The sequence below is a fragment of the Astatotilapia calliptera genome, chromosome 5 (genome assembly GCF_964374335.1).
Source record: "Astatotilapia calliptera chromosome 5, fAstCal68.1, whole genome shotgun sequence".
Classification (NCBI taxonomy): Eukaryota; Metazoa; Chordata; class Actinopteri; order Cichliformes; family Cichlidae; genus Astatotilapia; species Astatotilapia calliptera.
The window spans coordinates 15,369,932-15,394,807 of record NC_137426.1 but is presented as its reverse complement, the minus strand read 5'-3'; the positions used below and the strand labels follow the sequence as shown (position 1 = coordinate 15,394,807).

Sequence of the window (24,876 nt, the reverse complement as noted above, 5' to 3'; positions counted from 1 at the left end):
CCTAAGAGCCTTCATCAGGAACTCAATGGGGATGTGGCGTACAACACTAGAGGCCAACTCCAAGCCCATAGCACAAGTTACCATCAAGTGCGGGATCTACCAAGGAGATGCTCTGTCCCCACTGCTGTTCTGCATAGGCCTGAACCCCCTCAGTGAGATCATTAACAAGACTGGCTACGGATACCGACTACGGAACGGAGCAGTTGTCAGCCACCTCCTGTACATGGATGACATCAAGCTGTATGCCAAGAGTGAACGAGACATCGATTCACTGATCCACACTACCAGGCTATACAGCAATGACATTGGAATGTCGTTCGGACTGGAGAAGTGTAGTCGGATGGTAACAAAGAGAGGGAAGGTAGTCAGAACTGAGGGGATTGAACTACCAGAAGGCAACATTGCAGACATAGAGGACAGTTACAAGTACCTGGGGATCCCGCAGGCAAATGGGAACCATGAAGAGGCCGCTAGAAAGGCTGCAACCACCAAGTACCTGCAGAGGGTCAGGCAAGTCCTGAGGAGTCAGCTGAATGGTAAGAACAAGATCCGGGCCATCAACACATACGCCCTGCCCGTGATCAGGTACCCTGCTGGGGTAATAGGCTGGCCAAAGGAGGAGATAGAAGCCACTGACATAAAGACAAGAAAGCTCCTGACCATGCATGGAGGGTTTCACCCCAAGTCCAGCACCCTGAGGCTGTACGCTAAGCGGAAGGAAGGGGGCCGGGGACTGGTGAGTGTCAGCACCACAGTCCAGGATGAGACAAGGAACATCCAAGAAAATATATATATATATATATATATATATATATATATATATATATATATATATATATATATATATATATATATAATTTTTTTTTTTTTTTTTTTTTTTTAATGAGCAAATAAAAATATCGTCAATTCCATTCATTTTTTGTCGTCAGTGTTTCAAGTAACTTTAAAATTTTCCTTTTTAGCATTTACATTTGGCATATAGACACGCACGAAATGAAACTACTATAAAGTTGTAACCTTTGATCTTTAGCGATAGCTTTTTACTGTGTTGTTAATTTTTGATAGTTTCATCCTCTTTGCTTATGGCTCAGTCACACTAGTGTAAAAACAGAACGTCAGCCTCCTTGCAACTAGGAAAACTCAATGGTTTCCTTGTGATCATATATATTTTTATTTATTTAAAAATAAAATGGAGACCGTCAGAGACGGATAGCCAGTCGACTAACTGGTTGCCCAGAGGCTGAGCCCGCAACACTATTGATCACCTTTGATAGCAAGGCAGTTGGACAGGTCGTCTTTTGGGAGGCAACCTAACAAATACAGTGGCCCCTCGTTTATCGCGGGAGTTAAGTTCTAAAAATAACCTGTTATCGGTGAAATCCGAAAAGTAGTCAACTTTATTTTTTACAATTATTATAGCTGTTTTAAGGCTGTGAAAGCCCTCACTAAACACTTTATACACTTTTCTCAGACAGGCATGAACATATTCACACTTTTCTCTGTTGTTTAAACACTCTTTGGTGCTACTGCAGCTGCCTCTGACAGTGCAAAACGTTTCGTGGACATTGTGTTTGTTGGGGAGATAACTTACAATATACGGTACAGCACTTCAAAGTCACACTGCTAGCGATCGAAGCTTTATGTAAATTTGACAAGCTGAACGGATTCTGTACTGTACAGGAGACACGGCACGAGATTGATTGACAATGGTCTACAGCAGCGGTCCCCAACCTTTTTTGCGCTACGGACCGGTTTATGCCCGACAATATTTTCATGGACTGGCCTTTAAGGTGTCGCGGATAAATACAATAAAATAAAACTAGTACCGGTATCGAAAAAAAGAATTTATTCATAACACACGTGAAAAGACCAAGGAAAACAGAGTAAACGATAACAAAATAATGCTGAAAACAGATTTAAAAACCCTGAAAACTATTAATTTCACACCTGAGCCTCAACTCTCGCGGCCCGGTACCAAACGACTCACGGACCGGTACCGGTCCGAGCCCCGGGGGTTGGGGACCGCTGGTCTACAGCCAATCAGGACGCAGAGCACAATGTGGTGTTTAAAAACAAAAAGCAAAATTGCACCAAAAAAAAAAATCCGCGAAACAGCGAGGCCACCTTATAGAGAGGGACCACTGTAATCGTGGTCCGACTCAGACTGCCTGTGGTCACACTCACTGACATTGGCAAAGGTCTGCAAATAGTCACCATCAAATTCAGCCTGTACCAATGAGCACGACTTGTCTGACACGTCTCCTTGCAATCGGGGATTGGACTCAACTGGTCGCAGCTAGTTGTGTTCTGGTTATATTCCAAGATAAAAGCAAGACTGACTGACTGTCAATTTGCTGTGAAATCACCATCCTGCAGCAACTATTCCACTACCTGTAGAGGAATTTCAGTTTCAGATCTTCCGATCTGTTTTTAAGTAGGTAATGTGAATTTCTGTATGTGTAGTTGGCAATGCATTTGGAACAGACTGCTACAGATTTGCGATTTTTAGCTGATTTATCACATTTAATAGCTGCATTATCACAAACAGTTAGCGTAATTTTGGCCGTGCTGCAGTCTTCAACTGCTTTTTGTGAACGAAGGTGAGATTGGCAAACTTTTTTTTGCTATGTTCTCATGAAGGTTAATATGTTCTAAATCATCATTTTGATCCGTGATAACCTCTTTACATTTCCCTTTTTGTCATCCTAGTTGTTGATATCATGAATTATAACCACATTAGGTCTATACACCAAGTCTGCTCCATCTCTGTCCATGCGAAGACATCCTGAAGTTGGAGCGTTTTCAAATTAGCCAAACTTGTTTTATTTTCCCTCTAAAAGAAATATCTTGTTCTCAGGAGCCGATTGTTCCACCATGTTCATCAGCTAGCCGCTAACTGTTCCTGTCATTTGGAGCTGAGCTGGTGGAGTGTAGTATGTTTCACAGTGTTTTTGCTGAAAGCAGTTGCCTGCTGATGCTGAAAACTGAACAAAACATTAAAGTCTCAAGAATGAAAGCTAAACAAAAGCTGACACTTTGTATAGAGCTCTGTGAAGGGAAAGGCAGCTGCAGATTTCACGCACGTTTGTCATTTTTATTGACTCTTCATGTTGTCATGTTTGGCTTTTGTGTTATTTGACACATTATAATTGATTTAATGGCACAAATACCTTAAGTTTTGAAATTGGCGTTTAAAATCCAATACTTGTGCAAAGTATTCGAGCAATTTTAGCATTTTTCTCGAGATCGATGGCCCGACTCTTTCGAGCGTTGCGTTTTTCAACCCATCATCGCCACCAGGAGGTGCTGCAATCAAAGTGCCGAGTTCCTCCAGGGAGTGGCTTTAACGTTACACTATTTAAAAGTCAGTGTTGTAATTAAGAAGTGAGTGAATAGATCTTAAAAGTTCATTGCGATTGATTTCATGGCATTCCCTTGTGCCTTGACCTGCTTTGAGATCGGGCTGATTGGCTGCCATTCAAGCAGTATTCCTCAACAAAACATTTCTCAGTAAAATTTCAAACAACTCCCAACCAAATTCATGGGGAATCGGAAGGCCCCAGAGACATTTGCATTGATCAAGGATTTACTTTCACACACACTCCCCTTCTTTCACAGGCTGTGATTCAAGGTCTTTTTGGCTTAGCTTCTAATTCCTCCTCTGCTGTTGGAGGGTTCAAACACACGCAGGGCCGCATTTTTAATGAAACTCCCAAGGCCAGCCAGCAACCCCTTTTCTTGGCTTTCTTGTGTTGCACACAGGATTACACTACTTCAACAACGGCAGTAACAGGGATTTATTACCATCTATGTAAATGTTTTTTGCGGTTTTGCAAAGCAGTTGCACAATTATGATAATGCCGTGGGTAGTTATTTCCTGTGCAGATTGATCCTTCACTTTGACCTGATGCTTTCAGTCTTGGAAATCTCCGGCATCATTTCTTCTCCTTCATGCTGTGGGCCTTCAGCTTAAGCGGCACTGGCACGTTAATGCTGCTGGCAGATTCTTTCTTGCCTCACGACAGGGGCTCGGATCATCCCTCATCACACAATGTTCTCCTCTCTTCAGATCATCTTGTCTCTTGGTTCTTTTTCTCAAGATCTCGTACTCATTTTCTTCCTGATACCTGTCACTGGTCTGTTTGACTTACTTTGATTCCATTCATTCGCTCAGGACAACTTGTTCGCCATGTTATCTGTTTACTGACAGTCTGTGTTTGCTTGTTCAGATGCTCATCCTCCTAGTTTGCTTTGTGAAATGATTAAAAGTGGGCTTTTCTTATTCACAGGCTGACTAAATCCTCTGTAACTAGAGGGATCAACTGACGGAGCACCAGGTCTAATCTGGCTAATGATGTCAAACATAGATGTGGTAAAGGGCTGTAGAAGCATTAGCATATAACCTCAGCCAGGACAGTGGGAGGGATGATAATCTGCTGTGCCATGGTGTTTCAGATGCTGTGGAAATTTAACACAGCTTAAACTCAACATTACACGATCTTTCTGAGTGTAACAGCGGGCAGATAGTCTGAATTTTTAAGGTGAATCCCAGTAGCTGTGGATGCATGAAAACATAAGAACATTTTTTAACTTCTGAAGATGGGTTGCAGATCTTCCACTCGCACATCAGCCTTTAAGTTACATATTTAAAGTTTCCATTGATGCGTAAGGTTATAATCTGAGCAATCTGTACTTTCCAGTCACTTCATTAGGTTCATTTTCTTCTGTAAGGTCTTTACCTCACAATATAAGGTGCCTTGAGACGACTGTAATTTGGTGCCATATGAATAAAATTGAATTGAATGAATCAGCCAATCACACATCTGCAGCTCAATGCATTTAGGCATGTGGACATGGAGATGATGACCTGCTGAACATTAAACTGTGCAGAATGAGGAAGAAAGGTGATTTAAGTCACTTTAAATTCATCATGGTTGTTGGTGGTAGATGGGGTGGTCTGACTATTTCTAGAGTTTACAGAAAATGGTGCGAAAAAGAGAAAATATCCAGTGAGCGGCAGTTATTGGTTTGAAAATGGCTTGCTGATGCCAGAGGTCAGAGGAGAATGGATGAGCTGCTTCAAGCTGAAAGGACGGTAACAGCAACTCAAATAACCAGTCATAACAACCAGGGTATGCAGAAGAGCGTCTCTGCGAATATGAAACTGAGGCTACAATTTGTACATGCTCACCAAAATTGGACAATAGAAAATAGGAAAAACGTTGATGATGTAACATTTGGATGGTGGGGTCAGAATGCGGCATAAACGACATAAAAGCATGGATCGAGGCTGAGGTCGATGGTGTAATAGTGTGTGGGATGTTTTCTTGGCACACGTTTCCGGACCCTTGGTACCAACTGAACATGATGTAAACACTTACCTGAGTATTGTTGGTAACTGTGTTGATGACCTTGCATTCAGCAGGATAAAACGGCGTTCACCAAGTTTAAATGATCTCACACTAGTTTCTTGAACATGAACATCACTGTCCACAAATGCCATCCACAATCGCCAGATCTCAATCTGACAGAGCACCTTTGAGATTTGGCGGAACAAAGGATTCATGGATGTGGCTCCAACAAATCTACAGCAACTGTCACATGACCTTATTGACAAGTAGTTTGTTAAAAGGTGTAGAATTTCCACATTGAAAATTTTTGATGGGCTGCCCGTGTGAGACTTTTGATACAACCAGCTTTCTTTTTTCTCTCTCTCAAATACCAACATGGTCCATAAGTATCAGTTTTTGAGTATGATATTCTCGATGTTTAAGTAATTTTCTACATAGTTTAACTTTGCATAAAGTTCTCAAGCTGGAAATATTTTTATACTGCTTCATTTTCTGTCTCTTAGGCTTTTGATACTCAGTTCAGAGAACTGAGGCAAAAAAAAAAATGTCTGTATTGAATACCGCTGTGAGTTAATTACATCCTGCATGAAAACCCTGATAGAAATGGCAGGCTTGTAGGGAATGTGCTAGTTCATTCTGCAATAAAATCACAAGTTCAGATGTAAATTCAAAGAGGTAGCAGCAACATTCAGATGAGCTTCTAGAAATAGATTAACTGATTTTTTTTTTTTTTTTTTTTTTGGGGGGGGGGCAAATTTATAATTGTAGACCTGTTAAAGTCACATCAATGTATGTAAGCTAATTAAATTCTTTTACTTAAATAGTATTGTAATGAACTTATCTAATATAGAACGATTTAAAATGCTACAAAAAGCTTAATTTTCCCCACAAAATGTAATTAAAGTTTGCTTGCAGAAACTGTTTATAATCCTTTGAGAGAGAATGCAATAATGGCTGCTATTAAGAAAAGGCAATGGCATTAAAGCCTTGTGAAAAGCTAACGCATGGAAGAAGCTCACAATGCGAGAGAAGGCTGTTGTGTCTTTTAGCGAGTCATGCAACAACTTAAAGAAACTCTGGCTTTTACTTTTGAAGCGGCGTCTTGGAGTCGATTAGTGGAATGTCGAGGTCAGCGGAGGCGGCCGGTGCAAGCTTTCTCTGAGATGCGTCATTGTGATCATTGCTCATCTGCTCACCACCGAATTCTGCAGATTCATTTATGAATCATTCTATAGAGGCAGAGTTTTTTTCTTATTAATCTGCATACACACAATGCTCAATGGAAAAACAAGTTTTTGTTTATTAGCATGGAGTTGACATAGTATTTAGATAATTAATCATAGGGTTGATTTTTTTTTTTTTTTTTTGCTTTAAGTAGCAGTGTTCTTGGAATGATTGTACAAGGTTGGCGGACTTTTCTTTTGCAAGTTTTTCTCATTCTTCTTGGCACAATTGATAAAGCTCAACAATGCTGGAGGGGCAGCATCGATGCACTGCTGTTCTTTCTACAGATGCTTTGGCAGGTTAATGTTTGAGATCTAGCTGGGTACAACTTTTTCTAGAGCTTTCGCTCGGTCCGAGATCACGACTGCTTCTGGAAACGATTTTCACTTAAGATTGCTGCATATATCTTTACTTCCATCCTGATTAGTCTCCCGCTCCTTGCACGATCCTGTCACCACCGTGTTTGACTGTAGGGAATGTATTAATGAGGCGGTGCTCAGTGCCTGGCTTCTTCCGCGCACGTTGGGAGTTCAGTCTACCTTTTAGTGAAGTATGGATTCCTTCTGGCCACTTTACCATTAATGCCTGATTAGCTGAGTGCTGCACTGATAGTTGTTGTTCATTAAGGTTCTCCAGTCTGCACAAAAGAGTTACTGTTGTGTTCCTGTTAGCCTGCAAAACTCGCACTGAGGATGACTGGTGGCTGCAAAACTTGAAGATGATTTGAGGATACAGAGCTCTGTGACACTTTCACTGCTGCAGAAATATGATGTCTTTCTCTAGATCTGTACCTTTTCACAATCCTGTCAAACCTGTGGAGTTCTCCCACCCTCAATTATTTGTTTTCATTCTTATACATCCATTTCATTATGGCACACTGTATAGAGCGGTGTCTACACTTGCTAATTATGTTAAGGAAATTGAAAATTTCATTCTTATATCTTTAATATTTTAAAAATAGTCTCAAAATGTGTTTTTTGTGTAATAAATTTGAAATTGTGGAAAATGTGAAAGGGTCTGAACACTAATAAATGCATTACAGGTCTTACAAAAACAAATCATGACAATTTATGAGCTGACTGTTAGAAAATGTCTCCTGCATCAGTCACTCCCCAAAGGATTAAGATACTTTGAGGTTTTTACATTTCTTATTGCCAGATAATTTAGTTTAGTTTTTAATGAATATATATTTTTTAGTTTAATTATTTCAGAATAAGTCTGCAGTCTACGCAGCTTAGTTAATCCGTTTAATAAATGCAAGTTGTAGAAAAGAATTGTTGAGTTTGGACAGTTCATCCGAGCATTAATCATTAAAGCAAATCACAGCTACTTAGCTACTCTTTGCAAGTTTGATTTGTCACATTGGTCTCGCCACTGAGTTAGTTGTCATTGGGGAAAAAATAAAATAAAAGACAAATCAGGATTCAGGTAATAATAATAGGCACAGAAATTATTTTTCTAACTTTAGACTGCCCATCTGAGCTTCTGTAGACCATGTTCTTTGATGAGTAATCTGCTTTGCCCTGCCTTAACACAAGTGTGCTTATTTTCTTCCCTTGTTTGATTCGATTCTCTTTTTTTTTTTTTTTTTTTCTTTCTACCTCTTTTCTTTTTTTCTCCAGTTGCTATACTCCTGAAGGATGAATACTTTGTAGCAGGGGCTGGACTGCCAGGGCGCTTTAAGGCTGAGAAGATGGAGTTTCACTGGGGCCAGAGTAATGGATCAGCAGGCTCAGAACACAGCATAAATGGCAGAAGGTTCCCTGTAGAGGTAAAATGCCATGTTGCTACCATGCAATCTGATAAATGTGCGATATGGAGTGTTGAAGGTCAACAATGAATGTTGGAGAGAGATTAGTGAATTCAAGTTTATGCTTGAACTACTTCTATAGCTTTTTTTTTTTATCCATAAACACCAGCATCTAAGTCCCCCCCCCCCAATATTTATCCAAATTATTTATGACAAGGATTTGGTGGTAGTTTAAAAAAATTTGCAGGTATTTCTGTCATAAGCCTTTGTACTGAGCTAAGGGAACATATTGATGCACAAAAACATTAGTTTTCAAGTCAAGACACGGTACTAGTTTGAGGCAGATCATTGGATCAAAGTAAATCCTCTTCATATTTTAAAGTAAATTCTGGATCCAAGGAAAATGAGAGACAGTGCATCGTCTTTAGTTTGCATTTATTTAAATGATCTTTTGCTAGCTGCCACATTGCTACAGATTGTCTTCACACGTCTACTAGAAAATAGCCGTATGCCATAATTGGTGAGAAAGTACCCCTGATGATAGAAATCTGTGTCTTGCCTCATTTTGACAGCCTATGACATTTGTAATACAGAAAGGCTTTTTAATAAATTGGGATTATGTTGTTCAAAACACATGGGATTTTATGCGATAGGGAGCGTCTTACGATCGCATTACGGAACTGGCTAAACATGAGAAAACTGACTGGAAGTGGTTCAGTTCCTGTAACATGGCTGTAAAGACTGACGCCCCTCTGAATTATTGATTGTCTCCACGTATTAAAGCACAAATTTCACATTTAATATCATGCATAGATTGAGGTATTAGTGACTTTGAATGCATCATTTATGCCAGCCATTCCTAGTCGGCGTCTAAAATTGGAATTGCAGTTGTGTAATGCTCTTCTTGCAAAGTGGGGTCATAGAATACGGTTTTTACCCCCTCTTATGTCAAATTGTTGATAATTAGTTTAAATTTAGCAGCATATGAAAACAGGAAGTGGCTGTTAGTGAGCCTTTCTGTCCTATCTCCAAACACACAGCTAGAAGCCTCCTGTGTTTGTTTCTTGGCCCTCCTCTTTGGAGCCATCTCTGCAGGCACAGCTTTTGATGCTGAATGGCTGGGTAATTAGATTTATTTTTGCCACATAATTTTGTGTTCAGTGTAGTGTTAAAGGGCACCGGATAATGTACAGCCATTATAAAGCTGTTGTGCATATGGCTCCTTTGATGGTGTGCTACCTAATAAGACTGAAGAATTTACTTTAATAGCCAATTTGAGCAGCTGTTGGAAAACAAAGCATTTCTTTCAGTAATACAATTTATAGATGAGAAATATAGATTTGTAGCTTAGTATACTTTTTTTTTATACGCCAAGGTTTTGCGTTGAATCCTCTGTCAAAGAATACATGAGGCGGTGCTTAAATACACATAAATGATATAATAATTAAGTGGAAAAATTCCAAAGTCATAGAAATATATACATACATACAGAGGTTAAAAAAATATTGTTACAGCTGCACAAGATAAACTTCTGCTGTAATGCCAGCACATACATCCATCATCAAACACGCAGAAAATAAAGCTAAACATCTACAATTACTGAATAATTGTCTGCCGACAGTGAAATTGCAAAAATGTGGGTATGGTACTGGCACCCTAGACTGAATGCTCCTTAATGTGTGGCAGCAATCAAGAATGAAACTCTTGCCATTTGCAAAGGACATCTGCTATAGCCTTTATCTCACTAATAAATGAAGGAGTCTCTGTATGTGTGCATGTGGGTCCTTTGTATTTCTCAGCAAATCTTCTTACAGTCTATTTCACACTGCTGGGGATGAAAGGAAGTGGGGTGTTGAATGTAAAGTGGCTGTCAGTTGTTTTCTGTTACCATCTGCATGTGAAGTATTTCAGGAACTTCAGTTAATTGTAGCTTGTACTGATAGATTGCATTATTGAACACTGATAGTCCCAACATTGTAGTGTCTACCATCAGGCATGTAAGGCTATTTAGATTTAAAAACTATAGCTACATCTAGGGTATGCTTATTAATTAACCTCTGCTGATAGGTGGTGCCACATGTGACTGATGACGCACCACCCAACAGCAGAGGTTAATTAATAAAACTGTAGTCAAAGGAGCTTGTAAAGAAAAGCGTCTGGACTTAAGTTGCTTGAAGACGTTTCACCTCTCATCCGAGAAGCTTCTTCAGTTCTAAGGTGAAATGGTGGGGAGTCCCAGATTTAAACCTAGTGGGAATATCCCCCACAGAGGGACAAAAGGACCCCCTGATGATCCTCTAATCGCCTGAGCCAAGGTGTGAAAATGGGTGTGGGTCCCAATCAGCCAGAGTTTCGGATGAGCTCATTGTGAAACCTGGCCCCACCTTATCATGCAAATTCCTGCTTTTCTTTACAAGCTGCTTTGACTACGATGACCTGGATGACTGAGAACCTTCACAGACATAATAAAACTGTAGAAAAGTTGGGCACGGCAGTAGAAAGGAGGGCTCTCTCATATTTGATTGTGAATGTGATATATGTACACTGTTTGCAATTTTTTTTTTTTCTGAACTCAAATCTTTGTAGCTATCAGCTGTCCTACTTTCTGTTTTCTATTTTATCACTGCAGTGGTTTTATCAGAGCAAGTGTGCTGTCGGCTCATTCAAAAGAAGCTCTCTCTGGATGGGCACTGCAACTTAAATAATGGGTGACCCTCTTCTTGTGCCATGTCTTCTTTGAACAAGCATGTCAAGAACATGCAACCCAGATAGGACTGACTTGGCACAGTATAATGGGGAGTGTGTGTGTGTGTGTTGGGGGGTGTAGGCTCACCAAAAGCCACTCGTAACTACAAATAGTGACCGTATTGTATCAGAATGTGCTGCTCCCGATGACATTTCCTATAGGAAGTACAAAAAGGAATATTCCAGACGTCAGCAAATACATCCATCTGTATAGGAAAAGGAAATGTATGTACAAGGTGCAGCACAAAAGCGGCTCTGAGTTGGAGGTCCTTTTTTTTTTCCTCTTATCAAACAGTCAGCTGGCATACTGTACATCAGAAATGATAGATTACCTCAGATACCAGAAAGCAAACATGAAATAAAATGATATGTTTTGAAGGGAAATGAGGTTGTGTAGGATATAGCCCTTAGCCATTTCCTTTTTTTTTCTCCTTTTTTTTTTTAATATGACTTGGCAGAATTTGATGTATTTACGATGATATCAAACCTGACACGATGTGTGCAGCCAATCCCTGCGTGTTACAGCCTATGTATACCGGTAAATGTTTGTGCTTGTTGTACCCAGTGATCGTTTATAGCAGAGGCTGGCTTTTGTTGTGTATATGTTTTTGTTCTTCAAGAGTTGAACAGCATGACCTTGGAGGTTGAGCTCCAGGGCTTATTTGTCTCTGCTAAACAGAGACCGTTTTCCAATCTGCTGCTGTCCAATTATCTCTCCACTTTAAATGCGTCACTTTGAGCTCTGACTCACATATAACACTGTGCATAAAGCTTTTGCTTTTTCAGTGTTAAAAAAAGGAGGGGGGGGGATTTACTGTCCCACCTGCCCAGAAGCTCTAAAGTGTATACAAATGTAGTTCACATGTGTCCAGAGGGTCGAAACACAAAATTTGAATTCAACGAGCTGTATTATAGAGCAGGTCTGGCTTTGTACCATGGTTATTTTAAAAAAGTAAAGGGGGGAAACAAAACAATGGGCTCCTGAGCTTGACATTAATCTAACCGCGGTCTTTTTCGTGGGAGTGAAGTGGGGAAATCGATAGATGGACCACCTGTTCGCTCAAACAGCGGAGTGAAAAATGAAACTGGAATTTTTTTTCTCCCTCAGGGTACCATAGGGAGATCTTTTCTAATAATATATGAGGGTGTCACCAAGGTTAGATTAATTATACATGGATTACAAATCACACCTTCGAAGGGTATGCGTTTGCACACAGGACTAGGGATGTATGAAAAGTGTTGAGGTGAGTGTACAGTAAGAAAGGGAGAAGTTGAGTAAAGATGAGTGTCCAATGAGCGAAGGGCCACTCCATTAGATATCCTCAGCTCCCTAATAACTACTGGAAAAGATTTAAGGATGGGGCCGGTCCAGATATTGGCTGGCATTATTTATTTAGATTTTGATTAAGATGCCAATTTCCTGAAAAGAAAAGTTTGTTTTTAGTGGTTGGATGTTATAATAAAAGGATCACAGTTAATTGCTTTACAGCAATATATGCGTATTAATAAAAAAAAAAAGTAACTTACAGTGACTCTAAATGGATCCTACTCTGGTACTCTGTGCTGCAGACAGTGCTGAGATGATCAGAAATAATGCAGTCAGAGCGTGTTTTGCTTAACAATCTCTGATGCAACGTTTCCTTGAGCATATTTTGCTGAATTATCTTCTGGGCCAAGTAAAGCCCCTCAATAGGCCAGAAACAGTCGATAATATTGGCCAGCCGATGTATGCTGAGCCTGAAATCTCAGTGTACTGCACCACTGAGATAACTCAAATAAGCAAAAGATGTTTAAAAGAGGACACACACACACACACACACACACACACACACACACACACACACACACACACACACACACACACACAACCAATTACAAAAATTGCAAACAAATCCAGATAGTGTTACAAGAACAAAACTGGTGAAAAGAAATGTGTGTATATTTATATGTGAATTAAGTTTAGAAATAGAGAGCTAGATAGCTAGCTATAGTATAGATTGTACTGTATGTACTTACTGACACATATATTGTGTTGTTTTGAATAACTCAAGAGACTAACTACACAACACGCGTTCTTACGAAACAAATTCTGACAGGATAGTGCCGACTCGAATCATTTGCTCCATGGCTGCTGCATTTCGTGAGCATCTTGTTCAGTCTTCTGACTACTCGTATAATAGTAGATTTTTCTACAACGAAGACTACCTTTCAACGCGCATAAACACCAAGCAACACCACAACAAATGTTACTTTAATGGATGGAGATAAAAAGTTAGCCGCTTGCTTAGCATTGGATTCAGTATTGTCGCTGACAGCAGCTTCTCCCCCTCCTGGCTGGTCCCTTCCCTTCTGCTTCACAGCCGAGATGGGTGAGTTAAAGGGGAAAAGCACACACAGTTATATGGCCATTATGAGTTGCATCATTTCATTTGGGTACCTCTACAGGTCCCTCATGTAGTTGTATTTGTCAGTGTGAATACACTTACGCTCACTATTAGCACTGTGTTAAGCATGGAAATGCGCAATTTGAGACACAGCATTAGTTACATAGACTGGATGAGCTTAGCTTCTCTGGCTGAGAAGCTGCTGGTTGCCAAGGTGCTTAATTTTTATAGATGCTTATGAAAAGTTGCACCCAGTTTCTATGATTTATAACCTCACTAAACATTTTTCTGTTGACTTTATAGTCTAAATCACTATTTTCAGGTCTTATTGACTAAAATTCAATTTATTTTGTATGTCACGGTCATTATTAGAGTCAAACGGGGTGTGCTGGCTCGCTGACTATTTGTCAGTAACAAGTTATGTGAAACGGCGTCATAGTTGACACTTCCATCTTTTAGATACAGTTCACAGATTTCCATCATGTGCTGTCTTTTACTTTGTCTATAAAGTTCTGTCAGTCATTTGTAATGTGAAATACTAAGTTTAATTTAGTTGTTCAGCAGCACCTACTGTGCAAATTAACACTTTATTGACACTTTATTCGTCTTGAAAATGAAATCTCTAGCACTTTGTAGGTGCCCAAGTAAAATGATAACGTAGATGATCATGTGCGATTTGAGTGCAAGAATGGAGAGATTTATCTGTTAATGACAAAATGCTGCGGTAGCACACTTGTTGTAAAGGAAAGAAGAAATGCATTTGTGATACTGTGAATAACATCTAAGCTCCCTCCGCCAACAAACTTATTTCTTGTAGATTTTGTGTCTTGCCTCAATATTTTGCCGTCTTGGGAAATCACGCCAAACATGACTTTGTTTTTCACCTGTGTGCGCCTAAATGGAACTCGGGATTGCAGAACAGCTTTCAGCACTTGTGTTCACAGTCACTTGGTGGCGAAAAAAAAATGGGTTGCTATAGATGGAGGCTCAGAGTATGTGGACAGCATATCTCTATGCATTACTCATAGCTTAAAGATTGGTCAGACCCCACATCTGCTCCTTTTTCAACGACTTTGAGCGCTATCTGTAAGCGTGGATAAAGCTCACTCTAAAGAGCAGGGATTCTGACAAACCTAAAAACAAAATGTTGTAATTCTGCAATCAAATAATTGAAATTCCTTTACGGTTTTCACTGCGATGGAGAATCCAGTTTTCCAAAGTGTGCTGTTAACAAGAGCAGGTCACATGAGCCAGTCTCTCTGAGTAAATGAAGCCTAAGGGGGTGAGCTTAATTGGGTAAAGTAGTTAATAACATCTGAAGGGTGATGAATGGCCGATGCTCTTTCTTGCTGAGTTCTCAGACAACAAATTAGTTCCATTAAAGGCTGCAGTTAAAGGAACTCTGAAGGAAACTGATTAACTTAAATTATCTGAGTAATTTTGTACCTGGTTAAAGCTGATGGTTAGCATTAATGGATTTATACACTTATTTACTTTGACTTTTTGAATCTGTTGTCAGCACAGCCACGTGTGGTTTGTGGCTTCTCGTAATTTTCCTTTGAAAAGAAAAAAGACGTGCATACCCTTTAATTAAATCAACATCTAGAACCTTTTTCTTATTGCCAATTAACTCGGTTCAGTGACATGAAAGGGTTTTTCAATTTAAAGAGGCTTGAATGTGCAATGATAGACAGCTCCAATTGCTACTTTTAGAATCATTTGCTGATTCTGGTCAGCATTACGGTTATGTCTGCTTTGAAATATGGAAAGAAGAGGGGGTTGTTTTTTTTTTTTCTTTTTAATTGAAAACCCAAGGCATGGTACATGCTATATATGGTGTATTCTCTGTATGCTGGTTTTCCATTACAACCCACACGCCCAAAGCTTTGTTTTGAAATCCGAAGCGGTGTTTGTGGGTGATTTAAGGTAATTTAAGCAGTGATCAGAAGAATGCCATTCTGTTAGATCTCAGCACAAGGGGGATCACGTTCCTCCAGCTTTTCCACTCTGCTTGTGACTGTCTGTTAGGACAGTCACCCTGAGGAATGGGATGCTGTATTTCTCTAACATCCTCCAGGAGTGGCAGCACACAAAAAGGAATGACACAGATTATGGGAGATTTATAGGAGTGATAAATACACCCTCTTTTATGCCCCTCAAAACAGCTTTTCATCAGCTCCTCAGCAGTGTGTCCAAGTGATTGATGACAGGACTGTTCGCTCTCCTTGTCCACTCCTTAAGCTGTTTATGCTCTGTTTCCCACCCCAGATGCAGATCTACCTTTACAATCCGGATGACTTTGACAGCCTCAGTGCTGCCATTAAGGAAAGACGCATCGTTGCTGCCATGGCCATCTTCTTCGAGGTAAAGTATCAGCAGAGTTGGAGTTTGAGGTGCACAAGAAAATCCAACAATGCACTGCAGCACTTGTCTTTTGGACTGGGCAACCATTTAGGTCCAGACTAAATACCCAATTGATGACCTACCATGAAATTTAATACACATTCAAGTTCCTCTCAGCTGAACTGTGATGGATGGCATCATTGGGGTTTTATGAGCAGATATCAGTAAAAGTTACTGACATTACTATCAGCCTTATGAGTGTGCATCCTTCATAGCACAGCTTAGTTTCCTCATCGGAGGTCTCAGAAGAGTAAAACCTCGTTGTAGTAGCTCTGGGTGTAGTTGCTGGAAATATTGATGGAAAATATCCTTTTTCACTGTTGTATGAAATGACTTACTGCCAGCTGTAAGAGATCATTTACAAAACCAAGGAGATGAGGGAATAAATGGAATAGATAAAAGGAAGCTGCCTGTAGGAGTCAGGAGGATTAAAACGGGGCATTGGAACTATGGATTTAACATTGGGATTGTTTTTGGTCCAATTTTGAGAAAGGTAATCATATAAATTTTTCAAGTCCGTAAATGATAAATATTTATTAGGAATGATCTTTGGCACCTGCGTTGCGATAGGAAATTTCCTCTCCAGCTGGTTGCTGATTGCATTTCTTGTTCTGTGGCACACAGCAGATTGTTTGCTGAGATACTACAAATTGTCCCCTGAAGATCTGAGCACGTAAGCTCTTAATGGGCAACAATGGTCCTAATTTCTATTAGGTGTGCAAACACCTCCAAGATTTAAGCAGCAGCACTGAGAACTCTGCGGTTTCTATCTCTGTTAGACTAATTTCTATTAGCAACAACTTTACAGTTGGTGGCAGCTGATGTATATCTGCTAACCTTCACCTTAATAGTTTATAGAAAAGATTCTGTTCTTCGACTGAGGTAGGCTGGAATCGGGACACAGGTGTTTGCAATGTAGGTCTGCTCTTAGACAATGATGAACCGCGTGTGCACGAGGACCTAAATGGCTCCGCTGGGTCCTGACAGCCCTATTGCTTACTGCAATTAGCACCACCATACACAATTTGTTGGAAAAACAGTTTACAGTGTGAAGGTTTTTAAGCGGGCATGCACACACTGGCTCAGATTTACTATTTCTAATCAATGAAAAGTATTCTTCCTCTGCTCCCCAAAGGCCTATTAATGGCCTCTAAGGTGTGCATATTATCCACATTCAGCATTCAGCTCCAAACAATTACTCTCCTCTGACTGACCTGAATTAATGTCGAGCAAGGTATTATTGGTCCCCGCATCCCAACACTGTTTTTGTCCAGTCTTGTCTCTTAAGTGGGACGCTGGGAATATTTAAAAGCGTTGGACTGAGCAATATTGCTCATCTTTTGTCATTTCAAACAATGAACTGCCAGCCCAACAGATAAAGAAGGCATCATCACCAGTCCTCTGGAGACGGCACAGGAGGAGGACGGCTGTGGTCATTAAAACATTTTAAATCATCTGGAAAAAAAGAAATTCAGATGTGGATTTTTCAAAAATCGGAAAAAGTTTCAGAAAGTGTCTCCCTGAATGTTGCTCAGTGAACATCACAATGTTCATCTCTAGTTTTCTTTTTCCCATTTTCCCCCTTTTGTGTGTGATCTACATTCTAGGTCACAGGCCACACATGGATACTACCCGTAGATCTGCAAAGACCAGAAAATGTGCATTTGTTTGGAAAAATATTTGGCATTTAGGAAAATGGATGAGACAGCTCTCTCAGACAGAATTTATCAGTATACTCTGCGGCTCGACTGTAAAAGCACCGAGTCCTCGGCAAACCTGTGCCTCAGCAGACAGATATTGAGTTATTTTTGCCACCATTTCGTTCTATTGAGTTTCGTAGCATTAGGAAACACACTCGTGAGCTCATTCTCCCTACCTTCATCTGTAAAATGTACACTATTAAAAATGATTTTCATGCATCTACATCATAATGAAAATCCTATCAGATGAGCAAAGACATTTGATATGAAGTCACTCTATCAGACCTGTGCTGTGAATAGTTTTTAATTAGAAAAGTTCAATCCAAAGAACCTTAGTAACAGACGTATGAAACTTTGTTGAAAGCATGTTTTGTAGCTGAGATTTAATTTAGTTTGCTTTAAATCACGTCTGCAGCAGATGTGACTGTCTTTTAAAGTAGTGCAGGTTTTACTGTACATACAGTATCACAGCTAAAAAGGCGAACGCAGTCTTTGAAATGATCAGATATGTTTAGTGTCTTTTATAACAATCAAAGCATCAAAAGCAGGTTAACATACTAAAGGCAGAGCAGGAATTGGAGACGTAGTTTATGGTTATGTTGGCGAGTGGGTACTGCACATAAACATCAAGGTTATTTTGTAACACATTTTTAAAACTGTGTGATGATAGGTTCAGATTTTTGGTGGTTATTTTCCAAGTAAACCAGAACAATCAAACCCCGAAACAAAAACCATTACAAGAAGCAGAATGGAAAAAGATGGCTTCTGGTGCTGCAGTTTAGTCCGCTGATGTCGATTGTCTTTTGGTATTTTATTTGGATTATTATAGAAGTCTGTTAATCCCTTTTCTAATCCTTTGTCTCTGGATGTTTCCTGCAGCTGGGGCAAAAAGACAACCCAGCTGTGGACCCCATCATCCAGGGATTGAAGGGAGTCGTGCATCATGGTAAGTAACGGGCACGTAACCCCTGACACACTCTACTTTCCGTAGAAGAATAGTTTTCATGCCGTTGAGTGCTCGTCATTCTTTGTTGAGCTGCGATGCTTTTATTTGTTTATTTCATATAGTTTTAACTTTAATTCCATAATCTCTCAATCTCGCAAAAAAACATTACATTTGGGGAAATAAAGTTCTAATGGGATCTTCGAAAAGCAATTGACCCTTACAAAATCCCTCTGATGTTTTCGTAATAGATGTTTTGATTTATCCGCAGAGGTAAAATCCTTTTGCCATTGCAGATATGGTGCCGTTCCTCCTCCTCCAGGAACAAAATGTCAACGCTCTTGCATTCAGCTGCTTAAGCACTATTATTTTAAAAATTCCAAATGAGTCTAAACACAAGCTATGAGCAGAGTTTAACTTCAAAAGGAGATAAAATTTGTAAGATCCCGCCTCTGCCGTGCTACTGTGGCTCCACAGTAGGAGACCTCCAAGGAGCTTCACTCACAGAGAAAGAACTATTAATTACATCTCAGCCTTAATTAGACAACCCTTTGTTTTAGTCAGGCTAAAATGTAAATCTATGAGCTCTCATGGACTGCAGCTCCTGCATAGGCTTATATTCATATTTAAGCTATTAATGTCTTGTGTTTTGTGCTATGGCACAATTCTTCATGGCATATTGTTTTAAATTACTGCTGCTGGGCCGGCGTCACGGGATTCATGGCTTATGCAGTCTATAAGCATATGTTTTATCACGAGTGTGTAATCCTTTACTACAGATGAGGGCACAACAGCTCTGTTTACACGGACACGTTTGACTTGTTTTACAGCCTGCAGCTGACGGTCTTTTTGTGACCATAATCGTAAACAGACAAGGACATGTAAGAGTATGAGGATATATAGAAGCGCAGCATAATTGCTCTTCACTCACGCTGGATTTGAAAGACCAGCGCTGGGCTTCACTGAATCGATTCTAATTATAATTCAACAACCTCAACTTTCTGGAGATAGGCGTTTCGATGTTTTGCATTGTGGGCTAGCAAGGTTATGACATTTGGCATTCACGTTGGAGGGGAAAAAAATATTAGCGGTTTTCTTTTTGCTAAAGATAAATGTATAAGGGTAAAAATTTGACCATAGCAAACCACTGGAGGCTACAGGAACACATGGAATTTGGCCTCAGAACCAGGAAAGGGGTCACTTTGTTTTGGCAAATTTTAAATAACTATATTCTGATTAGCCTTAAACCAGGATAACGTGTGTGCGTGTGGTTATTTTCCAAAGATGTAGTTAAGCTCCCTTTTTCTTTTGTTATATAACCTCGATAAAGACAGATTATCAAACATGTTGCATATACTTGATTATTTTGAGTCTCCAAGTGCCTGGACTGCACAGATGTCCGTGCTTGCACCACATTATTTCATTTCCTGACTGAAAGAGAGCCTGGTGTGGGTGTGGTGGTTTTTGGCCTGTCTTCCTCCGTGCCTTCTCCCCTGTTAGGATGCTTGGTTTTTCAACTAGCTCGTTATCCCGCAGTCATCCATCCATCAACATCTCGGTGGCCCATGAGCGATAGGGCACGTACACTGTCTGAAGACGGAGAGAGGAAAGGCTGTGCGCGCTGAATTTCAGTCGGGGTAGAGATGAGGCATCGGGGGCGAAGCTTCCCGTACCTCACCAGCCTGAATATAAACCACACCCTAAACCCATGAGCTACGAGAGATTATATCTGAATTAAGTTTGGCTTTATGTTGATATTTGTCATCATAATTCAAGGAGAAAAAAACAATCAAACCGACTTGCATAATCCACTTTACATAATCGCAGGACATATAGGAATTTTCCTCTAAAAGATGCTTCTGCTTTTTTTTTTTTTGTTGTTGTTGAGTGTTTGTTTTTCTGCACAGCTTTACCTGATTCTGATCAGAGGACTGAAGAGATCCAGCAATCATTATGATCTGTCGTAATTCCAATGGCCCATGCCACAGTTGCTGCACAGAGCAGAGCACGCTACCACCCAGCCACAGATCAGCTGTCAGAGCTGGCCATTTTATCACACTCCTCTCCCTTTGCTCTTCTCTCAGTCCATCTGAGTACAGAGATCTGGCCAGAGTGATAACAAGTGGTGAGGCTTTTAACTACTGCCATTCCACTCGTGGAGGTTTCAGGAAAGCAGTAATTATGCCATACCGGGAATGAAATGAAACAACCTTGTTAATGTTGGTGTAATTGTAACTTGACACATTAAGGGTTTTAGTGCGCCGAGCGATATGCTTTACAGCGCTGTGTATTGACAGGTTTTGATCTCTTTACACAGAAAAGGAGACCTACCTCAGGTCGTTCGTCTTGAGGGATCTGCTGCCATCGTCGGTGGACAGTTATTACAGATACACCGGCTCTCTGACCACTCCGCCCTGCAGCAAGGTAGTGGAGTGGATCATCTTCTCCAGGCCTGTGTATCTGTCCCACTCACAGGTGCGTCAAGTTCACATACGCGCACGCACACACACACACTTGTCCATACAGCTCTATTCTCCACGCACAGTCAGATCCCATTTGCGCACAGTCAGTGGATCGCTTGCTGTCCCACGGTGTCAGTGCACAAGCAATTTTTCCCCTCATCTGCCTCCCCTCCTTATTCCCTTTTCCTTCGTTCCTCTCCAACTCCTCTGCATATGAAACCATCACTGCCTATATAGTGGATGATTAAGCAGGAAGGGAGAGCCAATTACTGGCATTTGAATGATAGTAAGTGTGAGATAGCACCTATGCATATATTGTGCTGTTAGTGTGAGACATTGACTAAAGACTCCTAAATGGAATACTGCTCTGTGTGGAAGCTGGCTATCATATTATTAAAGTTGTTCAGGTTCATCAATTTAAATTCTCATTTACCTGAAGTAAAAGTTTGACACGTGTAATGAAAAAAAATGCCTTTAAACTATTCATTTATGTGCTTTACAGCATCTTGCCTCCCATGGTTTTTGCTGTTTTGATTTGAGAGATAATATATGCCAAGCCATGCCCAGTGCTTTCTGCTGATCCCATACACAGTCCTTTGCTGCATCTTTTATACAAACAATTCTTAGGTTACCCAGCTGCATATCCTCTAGAGAATTCTGTGCTGTAGAAATTTGCAAGGCTCAGTGGAATTTCCATCATCTTGCAAGAGGACAAATCTTTTGTTCAGAAATGACTTCTCCTGCAAGAATATTGACCCACCTTTACAATGTTTGTGACGCTCACAGATAGTCTTTTATGAACCTGTAATTCATTTCTCCAAGCACGCATAGGACACATTGATTCCACAGTATCTGTAATGTGTAGTCATTACAGCACACTGCAGGAGATCATTCATGGCAATCAATGGCCACAAATTTGCCCCATTGAGAAGTTACAGCCCAGCATGCAGCCCAGGGTGATGATTGAAGTCTGTGCCTACTGGTGCCTGTGGTGTGAATGTTACTTGCAAATGCTGTACTCCAGTTGTGAAGAGTCAGCTACTGGCATGCAGCTCCAAATGCAGTTCTGCATGATATATTGAAAGCGCGTGGACAGACGCGTATACATATGCACAATAGCACTTGAATTTGCCTCAATAGCTATTCTTTGTTTCTTTCTATCCAGCTGGAGGCTTTCTACTCCATCTTTACAACAGAGCAACAGGACCACGTCAAGTCTGTCGAGTACCTGAGGAACAACTTCAGGCCCCTGCAGGACCTGGGCAATCGCAAAGTTTTTAAGTCTGCTGTAGAAAATGCATGGCAGAGGGATTTGACCGAGATCCTGGGAAGCCCTCATAGCACCGAGGCTTCAAAAGGTAAGCTTTGTTTTCTCTATGATTTTTAGATTTTTCTCAGCTGCAGCACTACTATAAAAGGATTTGCTTAATCCACGGAGCTCCCATAATTACAATTATTACTTACTTTTTCAGCGGGGAATAGTTGCTTGAATTGGTAGCTAATATTGCAGCGTGGATTAATGTTGTAAATGCACACTGTGCAGAATAGTGTTGACATTAAGCCAATGTTGCATGGACCAAGATCTGTGATAGAAACAGTCTTACAAGTCATACAAGTAAAAAACTGAAAAGCAGGAAAATGCTTAGAAAGGGCAAACTAAATATAAGTACTTCTATCAGGGTTTTAAATATGATGATGGGATTTTATGCTTTTTTTTTTTAAATGGGAGATGAGTGTTTAAACTATCTCGGTGGGTTAATTTCAATCACAGTCTACCTAAATATATACTGGCAAGATAAGTGGGCATTAATCTAAACCTGTTCATTTTATACTCGATTGGCTCAGTAAATGTTAACATGCTAATGAAAAACACTTAATTTTCAGATTTTTAAGAACTGAGTCCGTTCACTATGCAATATGGGCCCTAATTTGTGTGTGTGTGTGTGTGTGTGTGTGTGTGTGTGTGTGTGTGTGTGTGTGTGTGTGTGTGTGTGTGTGTGTGTGTGTGTGTGTGTGTGTGTGTGTGTGTGTGTGTGTGTGTGTGTGTGTGTGTGTGTACACACACATTGGAAACCAAGTCACAAACTACCCAGCTACATAATGATTTCGACTTAAAGTCTAACAATCCTGTGTGCCTGGGCGTGTGTGAAACTGTCTATACTGATCGATATTATTAAATGAAATGTGCAAAGAGGGCAGCAGACTCGGTGCATACACGTAAATAAAATAATATGAATAAAGTGCTTTATTTAAATTAGTTTATGCATTGTTTGGATTTTGTTCCTAGATTCTAACGGATAAAAGAGTTTGTTAGCTGGCAAGTGTTGATTTTTGCCAACTGAAATTATAGAGGCAGATTTTATTTGCTGTATCTAACTAGCTAATCAGGCTAACATTAGCATCGTTAGAATTTAGAGAACATGAATCCTGGTAGATCAGGAACTAATCAGAGGGAAAAAAATATTTTTCAGCTGCTATTTTATGCACAAGGTGTTGCCATAGCGCGTGGCGCCGCATGTCTGATTTGGCATATGCCGGATGCGCTTCCTTACACAACCCCCAAAAGGATTTGTCTCTTCTCTCGGGATCAAACTGGTGATCTTTTGTTTGTTAGTCAAATATCTAAACCGCTACACTATGAAGCCATAGGGAACCAATCATAGATCTCGGCTAAAATCAGTCTCTCAGTAAAGGGACAATTTTATTGTGTTTTTTTTTGGGTTTTTTTCTCGTATTTTGTTAGATAAAAGTCGAACAGAGGAGAAATCAGTAGTTTAATGTAATAATTCCAATTTCAGGAGCTTTTTGGGTAAAACTTGGCACATTTGATTCTCTCACTGATACAACTGATTCTTCAAAGCACATATTAATACCAGGCACGGACCTCATGCAGTGCTTGATCAGAGTATCTTTGTTTGTCTTTCTCTTTTATGTGTGCATCTTGCCGTGCTGGCTTTAACCGAACAGTACAGGAACTATGGAGACTAATGAGAAAGGCTGCTGCTCCTTAAAGTGGTGTTGTTGGTGTCTGGCAGGGAGAATTGATTGGGAATGCTTGTGATGAAGTTGGAGCACTCTAACGGGGCCGATCAGCAATCATCATTAATATGTGGTACAGCTAAAATAGACCCATACAAATTAAGTTGTGAAATTGCTTTTGTGGCATTATGTCAGTAGGCAGAATGAATGGGAACCAGTGTCTTTTAATTTTTTGTTTACCCCTCCCTCGTCTTTTTATTTATTTATTTATTTTCTGTTTTGCAAAATCGAATCTGCATTTTTATCAAAGAATATTTTTGTGCAAGAATGTATAGGCGAATGGAGGTTTAAACACTGTCAATCTCATCTGCAAGGATGACATCTGTCAAGGTTGTGCAACGGGGCCTGTTTGTCCGCGCACAATAAATGATGGCTTTGCTTGTAAATGGCGTATGAGAGCCAGGGCCGCGCCTTCACTGAATGCTCCACCGCTGTGGCTTTTATGGCAATGGAATTTGTTTGGCCATTACAAATGCAGAGCTAACCTTTCAGATGCAAAATAGAGATTGCAGATTAGTTTGTGGTGGTGCACTGTCATTGTTTGTCCAGTAATAATGCCAAGATATATAGGGCACTATTTATTTTATCTTTGGTGTGTCTTTGCATGTGTAAAAAAAACAACAAAAAAAACCCCCCAGCTCTGCCAAAGCCATACCCTCCATTTAAAATTTAATTAATTGAGACAATGGTGATAATGCTTTTTATGTCTTATCAGATTGCTGTGTTCATTATATTCTCAGGTTAGGGAACTGATAGTATGTTTCGAAACTGTAGAAAATGACAGCGACAGTTTCCAAGAACCCACAATGATGCTTTAAACTTTCTTGTGTTGTCACTTACAGCACAGAACTGAAAAGTAATGAATGTATAAAGAT

The 24,876-nt window shown here is 40.1% G+C and overlaps 1 protein-coding gene across 1 annotated transcript in view; it reads left to right on the top strand.

Annotated features, from left to right (window-relative positions):
* Positions 1-24,876, top strand: part of LOC113022260 (receptor-type tyrosine-protein phosphatase gamma-like) — a 112,139-nt gene that overhangs the window by 63,517 nt on the left and 23,746 nt on the right. Inside the window, exons 4-8 of the mRNA XM_026167464.2 lie at positions 8,198-8,346; positions 15,723-15,818; positions 18,437-18,503; positions 20,818-20,975; positions 22,128-22,320. Coding sequence (XP_026023249.2) covers positions 8,198-8,346; positions 15,723-15,818; positions 18,437-18,503; positions 20,818-20,975; positions 22,128-22,320 — 663 coding nt within the window. The remainder of the gene's footprint in view (positions 1-8,197; positions 8,347-15,722; positions 15,819-18,436; positions 18,504-20,817; positions 20,976-22,127; positions 22,321-24,876) is intronic.